This window comes from Peromyscus maniculatus, chromosome 2 (genome assembly GCF_049852395.1).
Source record: "Peromyscus maniculatus bairdii isolate BWxNUB_F1_BW_parent chromosome 2, HU_Pman_BW_mat_3.1, whole genome shotgun sequence".
NCBI lineage: Eukaryota > Metazoa > Chordata > Mammalia > Rodentia > Cricetidae > Peromyscus > Peromyscus maniculatus.
This window is the reverse complement of record NC_134853.1, coordinates 129830306-129844026: the sequence shown is the minus strand read 5'-3', so window position 1 is coordinate 129844026 and position 13721 is coordinate 129830306. Positions and strand designations below refer to the sequence as shown.

The 13721-nt window shown below is 37.6% G+C and overlaps 1 protein-coding gene across 3 annotated transcripts in view; it reads right to left on the bottom strand.

Annotated features, from left to right (window-relative positions):
• Positions 1-13721, bottom strand: part of Nrdc (nardilysin convertase) — a 72987-nt gene that overhangs the window by 28052 nt on the left and 31214 nt on the right. For all 3 annotated transcript variants that reach the window (XM_006977747.4, XM_076564738.1, XM_015996481.3), the window contains 6 exons: positions 11258-11353; positions 9905-10027; positions 5745-5802; positions 4876-4949; positions 3595-3664; positions 237-314 (listed from right to left, as the gene is read on the bottom strand). In XM_006977747.4, coding sequence (XP_006977809.1) covers positions 237-314; positions 3595-3664; positions 4876-4949; positions 5745-5802; positions 9905-10027; positions 11258-11353 — 499 coding nt within the window. The remainder of the gene's footprint in view (positions 1-236; positions 315-3594; positions 3665-4875; positions 4950-5744; positions 5803-9904; positions 10028-11257; positions 11354-13721) is intronic.

Below are 13721 nucleotides of genomic sequence, written 5' to 3'. Positions count from 1 at the left end.
TATAATTTTTTAAACTTTGTAATTATTTCCAACATGAACTAAAAAAGACAGCTAAAAAAAAAGACAGCTTATAAAAAAAAAAACAAACCTCAAAAATACAATCATTAAAATGACCTAGGTAATTACTATGACTATAATTAGCATTTTGATTCCAGACCTCATGGCAGCTAAAGCAGAGGATTGCAGGTTTATTATTCAGAGACTGTTACAGAAATGCTTAATAACTGAATACTTGCTTTTTTCTAAGGTAAGAAAGAATGCTGCCTTTGCCTTCATGTCCAACCAACCAGGAAATATAATGAAGTGGCTTCACCCTTTAAAAAAAAAAAAATTAAGGGTCAGAAGTCAAAAGAAGGTTTAAATATACCAGGTTTGAGAATCTAAGCTTATTCTTATAAATTCAGAATAATTTGAATTTTATTAACTTGAAATTTTAAATCAGTTAACAGTCACACTATAAAAACAGAAAATGGTAAGACACTTCATATGAAGTTACATTTTGGAGAAAAGGGTGGTATTTTTGATTTTGAGGTTTTTCCGCATATGTGCGTGCGTGCGTGCGTGTGCGTGTGTATAGATGTGTACACTTGCATGTGTGTGCTCAGGTACATATGCACATGCATGCATGTGGAGGCCAGAGAAAAATCTCAGGTGTCATCTTTATGGTCTCCATCCACCTCCTCTGAGACAAGGTCTCTGACAGGACTGGGGTTTCCCAATTAGACTAGACTAGACTAGATTAGACTAGACTAGACTAGACTATGGGGCCAGTGAGCCCACAGGTCCTCCTGTCCCTGCTCCTCAGCTCCCTCTACCAGAACATGGACTATATGAATCAGTGTCCAGAATCAGATTTTTACAAAGTCCTTCATTACTCTATCAGGCTATAGAATAAAACAATGTTATTCTAAAGGTTGGAAATATAAAGTCCAGTTTCAGTTTCCTTCAAGTATATTAGGATCTTGACCAAAGATATGATTTAATGTACTTCTTTTTTCCTCTTCATCTGACTAGCCATCACTACTCACAGAACCTCATATAACAGTCAGTTACTACCATACAATAATAGTCAATGTAAAAATGTGTTGTTCAAATTCTTTCACCATTTGTTTCTACTACAATTTAAAGGTGTGTTCCCTAAAATAAGATTTATAAAAAAAATAAAATAAAAAGACAAGAAATCTAATTAGATTACAAAATACAATTTAGTAGCATTTTTGTAACATGATGAACATACAGGAACTATTGATACTGGATACCATGTCCACCAAAATTTAGTAAGACTTTGAAAATCAAAGTACTAATTCTGCCCTGCAATTCTCAAAGCCTTGATAATATAGATTAAAATGTGAGTTGAATTACACACACACTAGAGAGGTACAGAGTAAGGCAGCACAGAATGAGCCCAGCTGAGTGAACATTTGCATCTGAACAAAACTAACATAGGACTAAAAGTTCATTTATTGAGAATTCACATATTTGTGGTATAAAAATGACTGATAAAGAAGTTATATAAGCATCAGGCCTTATAAAAATAGCTGGACAGCAACAAACAAACAAAAAAACAACTCGTCTCTTTTATAATTTTCAATATTTCTTCAAATATTTTGTGATTAAGAAAAGTCTTTGGCCGGGCGGTGGTGGCGCACGCCTTTAATCCCAGCACTCGGGAGGCAGAGCCAGGCGGATCTCTGTGAGTTCGAGGCCAGCCTGGGCTACCAAGTGAGCTCCAGGAAAGGCGCAAAGCTACACAGAGAAACCCTGTCTCGAAAAAAACCAAAAAAAAAAAAAAAAAAAAAGAAAAGTCTTTGTTAACAGCATGTGTTGAGATCCCACTCCCATAAGAGATGTTTTATATTTGATTCTTTTTAGTTTTTAAAATATTTATTTTTACTTTATGTGTATTGGTGTTTTGCTTGTGTGTCTGTCTGTCATCACATGCACGCAGTGCTCATGGAGGTCAGAAGAGGGTGTCAGATCCTCTGGAACTGGAGTGATAAGCAGCTGTGAACCACAATGAGGGTGCTGAGAACCAAACTCGGGTCCTCCAGAAGAGTAGTCAGTACTCTTAACTGCTAAGTCATCTCTCCAGCCCCAATATTTTAATGCTTGAAGGATATCAAATGAGCTACTAATGTTGGACCATCTTTGAGGACAGATACAAAGGCAGAAGAATTTTTTTTTTTAATTTTAGTTTTTTTTTCAGAAGAACTTTTTAGCTAATGCCTTTATAGTATTAGTTTAATAATGTCAACATTCTTAAGACATTCATAACAACAAATATATATATTGTTTTTTGCTATATTATTCTTGTAATACACTTTCCTGCTTTCTCACGACAGCCATAATGTTTTTGTTAATTTCAATAAACTTGATCAAATATTCTAGCATGAAACAAAAAACATTTACTGAGCTCAAACAATACACACTGCTTCCTTTCCTTCTGCTGGGTTTGCCTGCACAGCTTGCTTTGTTGGTATTGTTGGTAGTAGTTTAAGAAAAAAATAAGATGGGCTGGTGAGATTGTTCCGTAGTTAAGAGCATGTACTGCTCTTGCATAGGATTGGACTTTGTTCTCAGCACCCATGTTGGAAAGCTTACAACCACCAGTAACTCCAGCTCCAGAGGATTCAAAACCCTCTGCTGTCCTCCACAGGCATGTGCATTCATGTGTACATACCCATATGCAGACATACATATACACATATTTAAAATAAACCAGGTGGTGATGGCATACATCTTTAATCCCAGCACTTGGGAGGCAGAGGCAGGTGGATCTCTTGAGTTCAAGCTGCAGGTCAGCCAGGGCTATGAAGAGAAGCCATGTCTCAATACAAAACAAAAAACATGTATTTTTTAAAATAAGCTAAATTTATATCAATTCATTTGCATTTATTTATTATAAAGCATTTATAGAATTAACTATTCCTTACCTAAAAACAAAACAAAATGAAACAAAACAAAAACTACTTGCCCAAGCTGTGCTGCTCATATATATAAACTGACATTTTTACCCTAGTTTATATAATGTCCCTAACTCACAGAAGACAATCCTTGGAACTTAACGCTATTCAACTTTTCACTTTTTGAGTATTTTGTTTGTTTTTTGTTTCTTAAGACAGAGTTTCTCTGTGTAGCCCTGGCTGTTCTAGAACTTGATCTGTGAACCAGTCTGACCTTGAACTCACAGAGATCTGTGTGCCTCTGCCTCCTGAGTGCTGGGATTAAAGGCACACACCACCACCACTGAGCTTAACCTTCACTTTTGACAAGTAAAAAATAAATGCCATAAACAAATAAATCATACATTAATATATTTTATGCTACAAGTATTAAAAAATAATTAGAAAAGTAAACATTAATGCCAAATGTTTGATTTCAAAGACTCAGGTAAAGTAACTCATTATAAAAAAATTCTACTTTTTACACTGAGAAAAATATGAAATACCTAAAGACTTGAATAATCTAGTAGTTAAATTCCAGTTTATAAGACACCTGCGTTTTAAATATAGAAAGCCAAACTTAAAGCACACAGCCTTCTCTAATTGACCCTGACTCCATATTCAGTGAAGCCAGTCTCCCTTGACCTCTCACCTGTAATGTTGCTGTTGAGGAGGAAGTGCCCATGTGATGGTCAGAGCATGGATTTTTCTGATTGGAACAACTAAACAAAAATGCCACAAGAACTGTTATAAGTATTTTTCCATGACATTTTCTGTTACAAAAACATATTTTTTGTTCAATATAGCTCATCCTCCAGCAATCACAGGATGGCTAAATAAAATGTAGTTGTTACTTCAAGTTGCCAATTTTCTAATTTGAGTAATTGTTTTAAGCAAGAATGAAAAAGAACAGGGAGAATGTGAAATGCCCTGAGGGCTGAATCCTTCTGTCAAGGGTCAGGAGGTCCATGGGAGATCTGCCCCTCGCTCCTGGTGGCAGTGCTTGAGGTTCCTGGAAAAACTCACTTACATTTAAGTCTTCTTGAGTCTGCTTCTCATGATAAAAATGTGTGCACTGGCTAAAGTATTTCTGGAGATTATGAATCCATAAATAGAAAATCTAAAGCTAGAAACAGCAGAAAATACTCTTGGAATATCTGGCTTAACAGGATGAAGCCTGCAGCAGAAAGGGTGTGCCAGAACTGACACTGATAAGAGGAGGTGAGGAGAGACTGACTCAGGAGAAGCAGAGAAGACCGAAAGAAACAGAGAAAAAGAGGAAAATTCCAGGACTAAAAGAAAAAGAGGAGACAGAAGAATGTCTCTGTACCAATCACTATTGGCAAACTGGAAAGAAAACTACAACGTGATCATGCAGCAGCTTGTCGTGTAGCTACCACAGATGACAAGTTTTAAAAAGAAAAGATCAGTAGATATTTATTAAGTATATATTTTATAATCTCGAATATTTATGTTCATCTACCTATAAAGTATCAAAGGAAATTTGCCAAAACGGGCTCTCTTCCTAGTAAGACCTAAAGACGCCCTTCCAGTTCCCTGACACCTGAGGACCTCCTCATTTGATAAATACCAATATGTATAATGAAGTTTAAAAAATTGTTTTTCAAATTATTTTCTCTCTTCTACTTTCATTTTCTTAAGGATAAAATGAACAGGGGTTGGGGAGGAGGAGACAAGAACAAAAGGAATATGGGGAAACTGGGGAAGCATGAAATAGACCGAGGAGCAGCAGGGCGCCACAGCCTGTCAGTGGCCACTATCTGCCCCTAACCGGATCTCCACTGCCCAATGAGTCCCTTTTCAACAGACATAGTTTCTGTTGTTTTGCATTTTCAAAGAAAACTGGCAGACTCAAATTTTAGGAAATGTGCTAAAGTTACTTCACGCAATTTTAAACCTTAGGTTCACAAACCTCTATAAAGTTTGTTAAATGCTGGTGTGTCAAAAGGATCCGTTAAATGTCCAAAGTTTGGTCTAGGTAGCCCACTGAAAAGAAAACAAACACATTAAGACTTAATTGGGAAAAGCCTTATGAACAGTATCAGGGATGCTTCACTGACTGACAAATATTTCTAAGCAATCTGCTCTGCACAGTGCTGGCTAAAGAGCATTATGGGCATGAGCAAATGGATTAAAATCCCGACTGCGCTGTCTTGACCTCGGCACCAGAAGACCCTGCCCCTAACAGTTACTGCCTCTTTCAGTGCCATTTACTTCTAGCTTTCCTCCTATAAGAAGAACTTGCAGTTAGTAAAGCTGTACTAGAAATAATATTTCTTAAAATGTAACAACTATATATGGAGTGATTAGGTATAAATCACCATCATCTACAAGATACTTCTTTAATGAGAAAAAACATTCCATATTCCAAACAACTGACAAAAGAAAGAAAAGGAGGGGAAAAAAACACCTTTGAAAACAAAATTTGTTAGGAGAGGTAGGTGTACATGATATGTTTTTCAGCTCTTATCATAGTTCCAAATGCTCCGACGGTAACAGAAAAGGGAAAAAATAAATGTAAAAAGCAGCATAAAATCTTCAGAATTATTGCTTACTATAAATTTGCAAGCATGTAATTTTTGAACTATGGAAATTATGGAGATAGGGTCATATCTTAGCTTTTCTCTCAAAAGCTATACAATCTTGACTAAGCTAGTAAACTTAGGTCTCAGTTTTGTGACTTTTAAAAAGAACAAGACAAAAAATACCTTCGGGACTAATACAAAAAGGTGTGCTCTTTAGTGGTGGAGACATGTAACTTACAGAAAGCGACTGTCTTACTTGTTCGGAATCTGAGAGAAGATCTCTGTCACCCACTTCTCCAAAGTGTCCAGGGTTTCTTGAAGGAGGATAAGGGGGAGGGTGCAGGAGAATGGACACACAATATCATTAGTCAATGCAGACAACTGTAGACACACTGGTGGCTGTTTTTATACACATCTGAATTAGGCTAACACCGACTTGTGTTAACCAGTCATGAGTAACTGGAAGGATATCAACAGACAAGAAAACTCTTGACACCCACAGTTTTGTTAGGCTCTAAGTTTAAAAACACAAAAAAACTTTTGTTTACCACTAGGTGAGCATGAAGAGGCAAGAGACATGAATACACCAAGTGTCTTCCTGCACCCACTCCAAAATATGTCTTTCAGGAAGGTTCTTTTCTCCCCAGACTAACCCTTCTCTCTTTAGCATCCTACTATGCCTCCAGGCTCCGCCTGCATATACCGCTGATACTGTGCTGTATTTGCTGAGCGTTCCCCACAATTATTCTTGGGATTCAGGTATGTACATCACGTTAATCTTCATTGTCAACTTGGGTGGATTTAGGATCATAGGAAACACACCTCTGGGCGTGTAGGTGAGGTCTATTAGGAAGACCAACCTGCCTGTGGGTGGCCTCATCCCATAACTAGTGGTCCACACTGAATAACAGAGGGGGAAAGGAGGAAGGCAGCTGAGCACCAGCCTTTGCCTGGGTCTCTGGTCTGCAGAGGATGTAGAGGACCAGGCACACTCTATTACAGTGAATTCTACCCTCACCACAGGCCAGAAAACCTTCCCCACGTCGCTTCTGTCAGTACTTTGTCAGAGCAATGAGAAACGGAACAAATATAATGCATGATTTCTAACTTTTGGTTCCTTTCCTAAACTGCATAAGAAGTCTTAAATTTTCTATTAAGACACAAGATGAAAAAGAACCCATCACTGGACAGTTTGTGTTAATTCCAACCAGACACGTAAGTTTCAATAATTCTCAATAAATGAGCCCAAGGTTTTGCTCAGTGGCAGACCATGTGATTATCATGAGAGATATCCTGAGCTTAATTCCCAGTACTTCAAAGAAAAGAAACAAAAGTTACAAAAAAAGATATATACAAATTAGACTAATCAAGTATTGAATTTAACCTAAACTACTTTACTTACACAGATATTTGATTTTTGTTAAATGTGTGTGTGTGTGTGTGTGTGTGTGTGTGTGTGTGCGCGTGCATGCGCGCGCGCCTGTGCATGAGAAGTTAGAGGACAGCTTGCAGGAATTCACTCTTTCCTTCCACCATGTTGGTCTCAAGGATTGAACTCAGGTAATCAAGCTTGGCAGGAAATACCTTAATCTGCTGAACCATTTTGCTGGCTCTAAATAAATATTTGACTCTGTGTGTGTGTGTGCGTGTGCATGTGTGTACAAGTGGAGGCTGGAGGTTGACATTCGGTGTCTTCCTCAATTGTTCTCTGTTTCTAAAGTTACTCCTGCTTGCCTTCAGACAACTACTACATTTAATTACATTTATTTTGGGTGTGGGAAGGTCCACCATGTGGATTTTGTGAAATGAACTCACACTTGGTGTCTTAACCTGCTGAGCCACCTCACTAGCCCTTCCACCTTAACATTTCCAACATGGCCTCCCTGAACCTGGAGCTTACGAATCCAGCCAGACTGGCCCGTCGTCTCTGCCTCCCTAGTGCTGAGATTACAAGTGCATGACATTGTGTTTGCCTTCTACCCAGGTGCGGGGCATCTGAACTTCGACCTTCAATCCTGTGAAACAAACTCTTTACTAAAGGAGCCATCTATCCCCTCAGACCCAGAAATTTGACTTTTAGATAGTATAATGAGAAAGCCTCAAAATCAATGTAATCTAGATTATATGTGATTTTCATCAAAATTCTATTGTTTATTTAAAAAATTTACAGTAAGACTTGGGAAGTGGATCTCTGAATTTGAAGCCAACCCAGTCTATACAGCAAGTTCCAAGACAACCAGGGCTATGTAGAGAAACCCTGTCTCAAAAACAAAAAATCTATAATATTAATCACCATATCAAACAGGAAAAGGATACAAAGAAATAAAACACCTGGGTAAATAAAATTTCATATACATGAAATAATTTGCAAGAATTTATAAATTAATGTCTACACTAAAAATACCAATGTATGTTATAATAATGTAAAAAATCAATTTAGAATCACATTTGTGGGTTAATTTTGAAAAATGAAAAGAATGTTTCATATGTAATCAACTTTGATCTCAATTTTGAAGAGGTTTGGGAAAATCTTGGGGTTTTTTTTTTTTTGGAGCTGAGGATCAAACCCAGAGCCTTGCGCGCTTGCTAGGCAAGCACTCTACCACTTAGCTAAATCCCCAACCCGGGAAAATCTTGTAGGAAGGAAAATCATTCAAGTGAGGATCAAATTCTTCAAAAGAATGTGCAAACTATAAGTAATGTCAAAAGGAATGGTTTAGCAAATGATTTTGAGAAGTTAAAACTTCAAGAAAACAAAAGAAAGCTACCAGAATTTCTTAAATGAGACACTTACATGAACTCTATTTGTGGTTTTATATTTAATCCATATTGATTATAAACTTAAATATAAAACTGCAAATAGAGTCATCTGAAAAGAAAACACAACAGCCAAGCCAAAACACAACAACCATTTCATGGTGGCACACACCTGAAATCCCAGGAGGTCAAGGCTACATGAGACCCTGTCTCAAAACCCTGAATGATCTATGAGTACATCAGTATACACACAGACACTTGACACTAGCCTATAAATAAACCTATTTTTATGAGAAAGAATTTGTATGAGATCTTATATTTCTGTGAACTTTGCCATTACTTTGTAACATATTCAAAATTTACTTTCCTTCAATTAAAAAAAATATTTTTATTTATGTGTAGTGGAGTGTGTTAGGTGCACGAGTGTGTGGCTACTGATGGAGGCCAGAAGAGGGTGTGAGATCTGGAGCTATAGTTCTAGGTGGTTGTTAGGCACCCATCATGGATGCTGAGAACCAAAGTCTGGCCCATGGCAAGCACAGCAAGCTCTCTCTGCTGAGTCATCTACCGAGCACCAGTTTTCATTAATGTCAAACAATGGAGCAACTAATATGTCATATTGACTCAGAGAAACATCTTATGAAAGTAATACAGCTGACCCTTGAACAATGTAGAAATGCTGACCCCTGGGGCAGTTAAAAAACAATAGGCTGCCACATGTAACCTTATCTCTGTGGGAATGTGTGTGCATGCTCTGTGTTTGTGTATATGCATGGAAGCCAGAGGTCACTGTCAGGTGTCATTCTCAGTTGTTCTCCATCTCAGTTTTGAGACAGGGTCTCTCACTGAACCTGGAACTAGACTGGCTGGACAGCAGCAAGCTCCGGAGATCTGCCCTTCTCTGCCTCTCCAGCACATTTGCAGGCAACACACTGGTAGTGGCTTTTTTACATTGGAACTCAGGTCCTCGTGTTTACAATGACAAACAATTTGCCTACTGAAACGTTTTTCTAAACCCTGATATAAAACTTCTGACTATCCCAAAAATTGACTACTAACAGCGAGCTCTTAACAGAAGCCTTATCAATAACATAAACAACCTATTAACATATATTTTAGATTTCACACATATTATAAATGGTGAAAAGTATGTAAGCACAATGAGACCTTTTTAAAAAAAATAACAAAAACAAAAAAACTACAATACAGTTTACTAGAGAAGATAACTGTCCATTTGGACATGATCAGCAGTGCTTTATGCTGACGTCACAACACTGGTCACCACAACAATGGAGGTAAATAAACTATTCTAGCAGTGACTTACTACCATTAATTGATGTAGTTATGCTTTAATACAGCATCTTCACATCTGTTTACATTTCTCCCTGCTGTAAATAATGCAGTGTATTTATCCAAATTTAGATTAATTTTACCTTTTTATAGATTTGTGTATATGATAGTAAATAATAAAATAACTTTTATCTACGTGTATTTTATGCATTCATGATGTTTTTTTCTTAATTTTTTTTTGACATTTCTAGGCTGTGTGTTTCATCTGCCAATTTTTCTAAAATGCTGCAAACCTTCAAAAATAAGCTTTGATTCAAGCCTTGCTAATTCAGAGGATGTAACTTTAAGGATGTTAACAGATAATCCTACCTTTGGACTGAACAACTAAAGTCATGTAATGAGCAGAGTAGTAACGCATCCAGAATTCCCTCAGTCTGGCATGTGTATCAATGTTATTTTTCTTTGGTTCATGCTTAAGTGTCTCAGCATTTCCTGTAGAAAGACATAAAAAATTAAAAATTATAGAAGTAACTAAATGTACTTTGTTACAGGTCTTCTACACAAACAATGAATGTTTTATAAGCTTAAAAGACTTAGGAAATTATCCAAGAAACTCAAGAATTCTGAGCTGGCATGTAATAATAACATAAGCCAAGAAACAGTTCTGAAATAGATATGTAAGGAATTAATCAACGGTTGGAAAAACCTCCACAACAGATAGTAATTGCCTAAATTTCCTTGCTTTATACTCTAGTATTGATTTAGGTTTTCCCCTCTAAATTATTTTACTAATATTCTACCTAATTCTTAAAAGTAAAATATAAAAAGCCAGGATGCCAACATTACCCAATAGATATTGGAATGTATAATAACATAGCCTTTGATTAGATCAACTCATCCCGGTCTCCAGCTATGACAGGATTAATAGGTTTCAACTGATTTCTACCAACAACAGAAGGTCATTATGAAAAACAGATACCAGTTCAACAGCTTACCAGTTAAACAAAATTAGGTCACAGCTCAAAAACTATTAGAGAAACCATTCCTGAGTGTCTGTTGATAAATGGAAACATCAGGTTGGGGTACAGGCTTTACAATCAGATAAACAGATACTCAAACCCCCATCAAATATTTACTACCTGTGTGACTAAGTAAATTACACAACTTCCTGAGCATGTTTCCTTTAAATGGAGATTACAGTGGTCCCTATCTCTTAACTGTGATTATGCACACATAGCCAGCACAGCATCTGGCACCTAGACAGCACTCACAGAATGTCCAGTTCTACTCTGCCAATACCCAGTGTTAAAGAAGCAAGCACAAACATGCTCACACCTTGCTATTTGAAGTTTTCTAGCGGACCTCTTGGAAGGTACAGACACTTAGCTATCCCAGCTTATTAATTTTTCTTTTGTTCTGGGGAGTTTAGGTGGATGGGTTTTGTTTGGTTTTGTTTCAATTTCTTGTTGTACTTGCTTCTTTATGACAGAGTCTCATATATCCCAAGCTGGCCTATAGGTTGGAGATGACACTGAACTTCTGATCCTCCTGCCTTTACCTCCCTGAGGAATAACAAGAATGAACCCACCACACCCAATTATATGCAGATCTAGGGATCTGCTTTCTAGGTAAGCACTCTAACAACATTTCTAACACTCTTTATCGGTTTGTCTTATTCTCAGTTTTCCATACCTAGAAATAAGATAAATTATAGTATCTTACCCCAAAAAAATTTCCCCATAGGATGTCCAGGTCTAGCGAGGCTTCCAAACAACATTTCTTTTCTGTTTGCATCAGAAGGTCTGGCAAGCTGATATTCTGTCAGTTTTAAAGAAACATTTACAATAAAATGAAATTTCATTATTTTCTTTTTCTTTTCTTTTTGGTTTTTTGAGACAGGGTTTCGCTGTGTTGTTTTGGTGCCTGTCCTGGATCTCGCTCTGTAGACCAGGCTGGCCTCTAACTCAAAGAGATCTGCTGAGCTCTGCCTCCCTAGTGCTGGGATTAAAGGCGTGTGCCGCCTCCTCCACCACCCGGACAATCATTTTCTTGATTGTCCGGAAATTCAAGCTTACAGAACTGAAAGCAAAGTAGTAATAAAATTGACTTTAAAAATACGTTATAAAACTGAACTTGGTAACTCAACGACCTAAACTTGGTTCTATCATTTAATCTATCATTCTGAGTAAATTGATCACCTTTCTAGAGTTTTTCTCTTATTTTCAAATGAGGCAATGTAGTTAATGATCTAAATTTTTCAGTTCTAGATAGATTGTTACATCCAAGAATACCCTGAGGAAAGCACTAATAAAATGTTCTATCAGTCTTCAGATCTGAGACCTTAGTCTATATTTTGTTTAAATATCATCAAAGCAACTATGCTGATAATCAAGTATGATGGTTCAGAACAATTACTTTAAAGTCAGAAGTATCTTTGCTAATGCTATAGTTTCAATGTTTTTATCACTCTAAAATTCCTGTGTTAAAACCTAATCTCCAATATGACAGCTTCCCTCATTATTAAACTGAGTGTGCTTATAAAAGTGGCCCAAGCACTGGAGAGATGGCTCAGCCACTGAAGGCTCCGAACCAAAGCAACAAAGCAATCCCAGAGCACTCCCCCACCTTTCTGTTACGTGAGGACATAAGACAAAGATGGCAATCTACAAATCAAGAAGCAGGCCCCTGCCGACACCAAATCTGCTGGTGCCTTCACACCGGACTCCTTAGGTAAGGCACTGCTGTCTGCAAGCCCTGAGGCCACGGTGTTCTAGTAAGGTAACCCAGACAGACAAGGACAACCACAATCCAGCTTTATCGCTGAACTCAGACAACTCTGAACAAGTTATTTAACTGTCCTGATTCCATAGAGGGACCTAACAGGACCAAGAGCATATGACTCTTACATGAGATTACATAAGATAGTCTTTCAGAAAATATTTACAGAACACCTGCTGTTCATCAGCCACAAAAAATAGCTGGAAGCAGAAATGTGAATAAAGCCCTATACAGAGTTTATATTCTCACAGGGAGATAAGCAATAAACAACAAATACGTTTGCGCTAGGTAGTGATGGGTACTGCAAAGAAAGACTTCTTAAGAAGTGACTCCAATTGGCGAGAAAGAGGAGGGTTTGTATGAGCAAGAATTATTGAGTCCAAGATTAGAAAAAGCACAGGGACAAATAGCCAAACAAATGGAAACACATGAACTATGAACCAATAGCTGAGGAGTCCACAACTGGATCAGGCCCTCTAGATAAGTGAGACAGTTGATTAGCTTAATCTATTTGGGAGGCATCCAGGCACTGGGACCGGGACCGGGACCTGTCCTCAGTACATGAGTTGGCTGTTTGGAACCTGGGTCTTATACAGGGACACTTGGCTCAGCCTGGGAGGAGGGGACTGGACCTGCCTGGACTGAATCTACCAGGTTGAACTCAATCCCCAAGGGAGTCTTTGCCCTAGAGGAGATGGGAATGTGGGGTGAGCTGGGGGGAAGGGGAGGCATGGGGGGGAGAGAACAAGGGAATCCGTGGCTGATATGTAAAATTAAATTAAATTATAAAATTTAAAAAAAAAGAAAAACACAAAAAAAATTCTCCAGTGGGGGGGCAGGAAGTGACTCAAGCTGAGCTTGAAGGACAAATGAGAATCTTCTAAGGAAAAGAAGAGAAGGATAAATGGGGATGTATAAGACATTCTAAGGGAGGAAGGAGAATATGGCACCTCTGATAAAGAGGTCAATATGATTGAACATACTTGAGAATTAAAAGAAAGACAAAAGATCACATGAGTATAGAACTTGACCATACAGTCATAAATGACTATAGATATCTGGGGAAACCACTGACTCTGGGACTCTATGTTATCAAACCCTCTAAGCCTAGTTTCAACAAGGACAATAATGCAAAGAAGTACTCAATAGATGCTAGTTATTAATTATCATGGAGTAAAGCACGACAGAAATTCTTTATGCCATTAGAACTGACTGATGATAACTAAGAGTAAAGCCAGGAAAACTTAAGAGGCACAACTGTTACAGTCAGTAAGAAACTAGAAAAAAAATAGAAACATTAGCGTAAGTCAGCATTCAGAAATATACTTTAGTTATAAATTATACAGGTGCGACACTAAAAATACATTCACTCTGTAAACACAAATTTAAAGTCTCTGTAAAATATGAA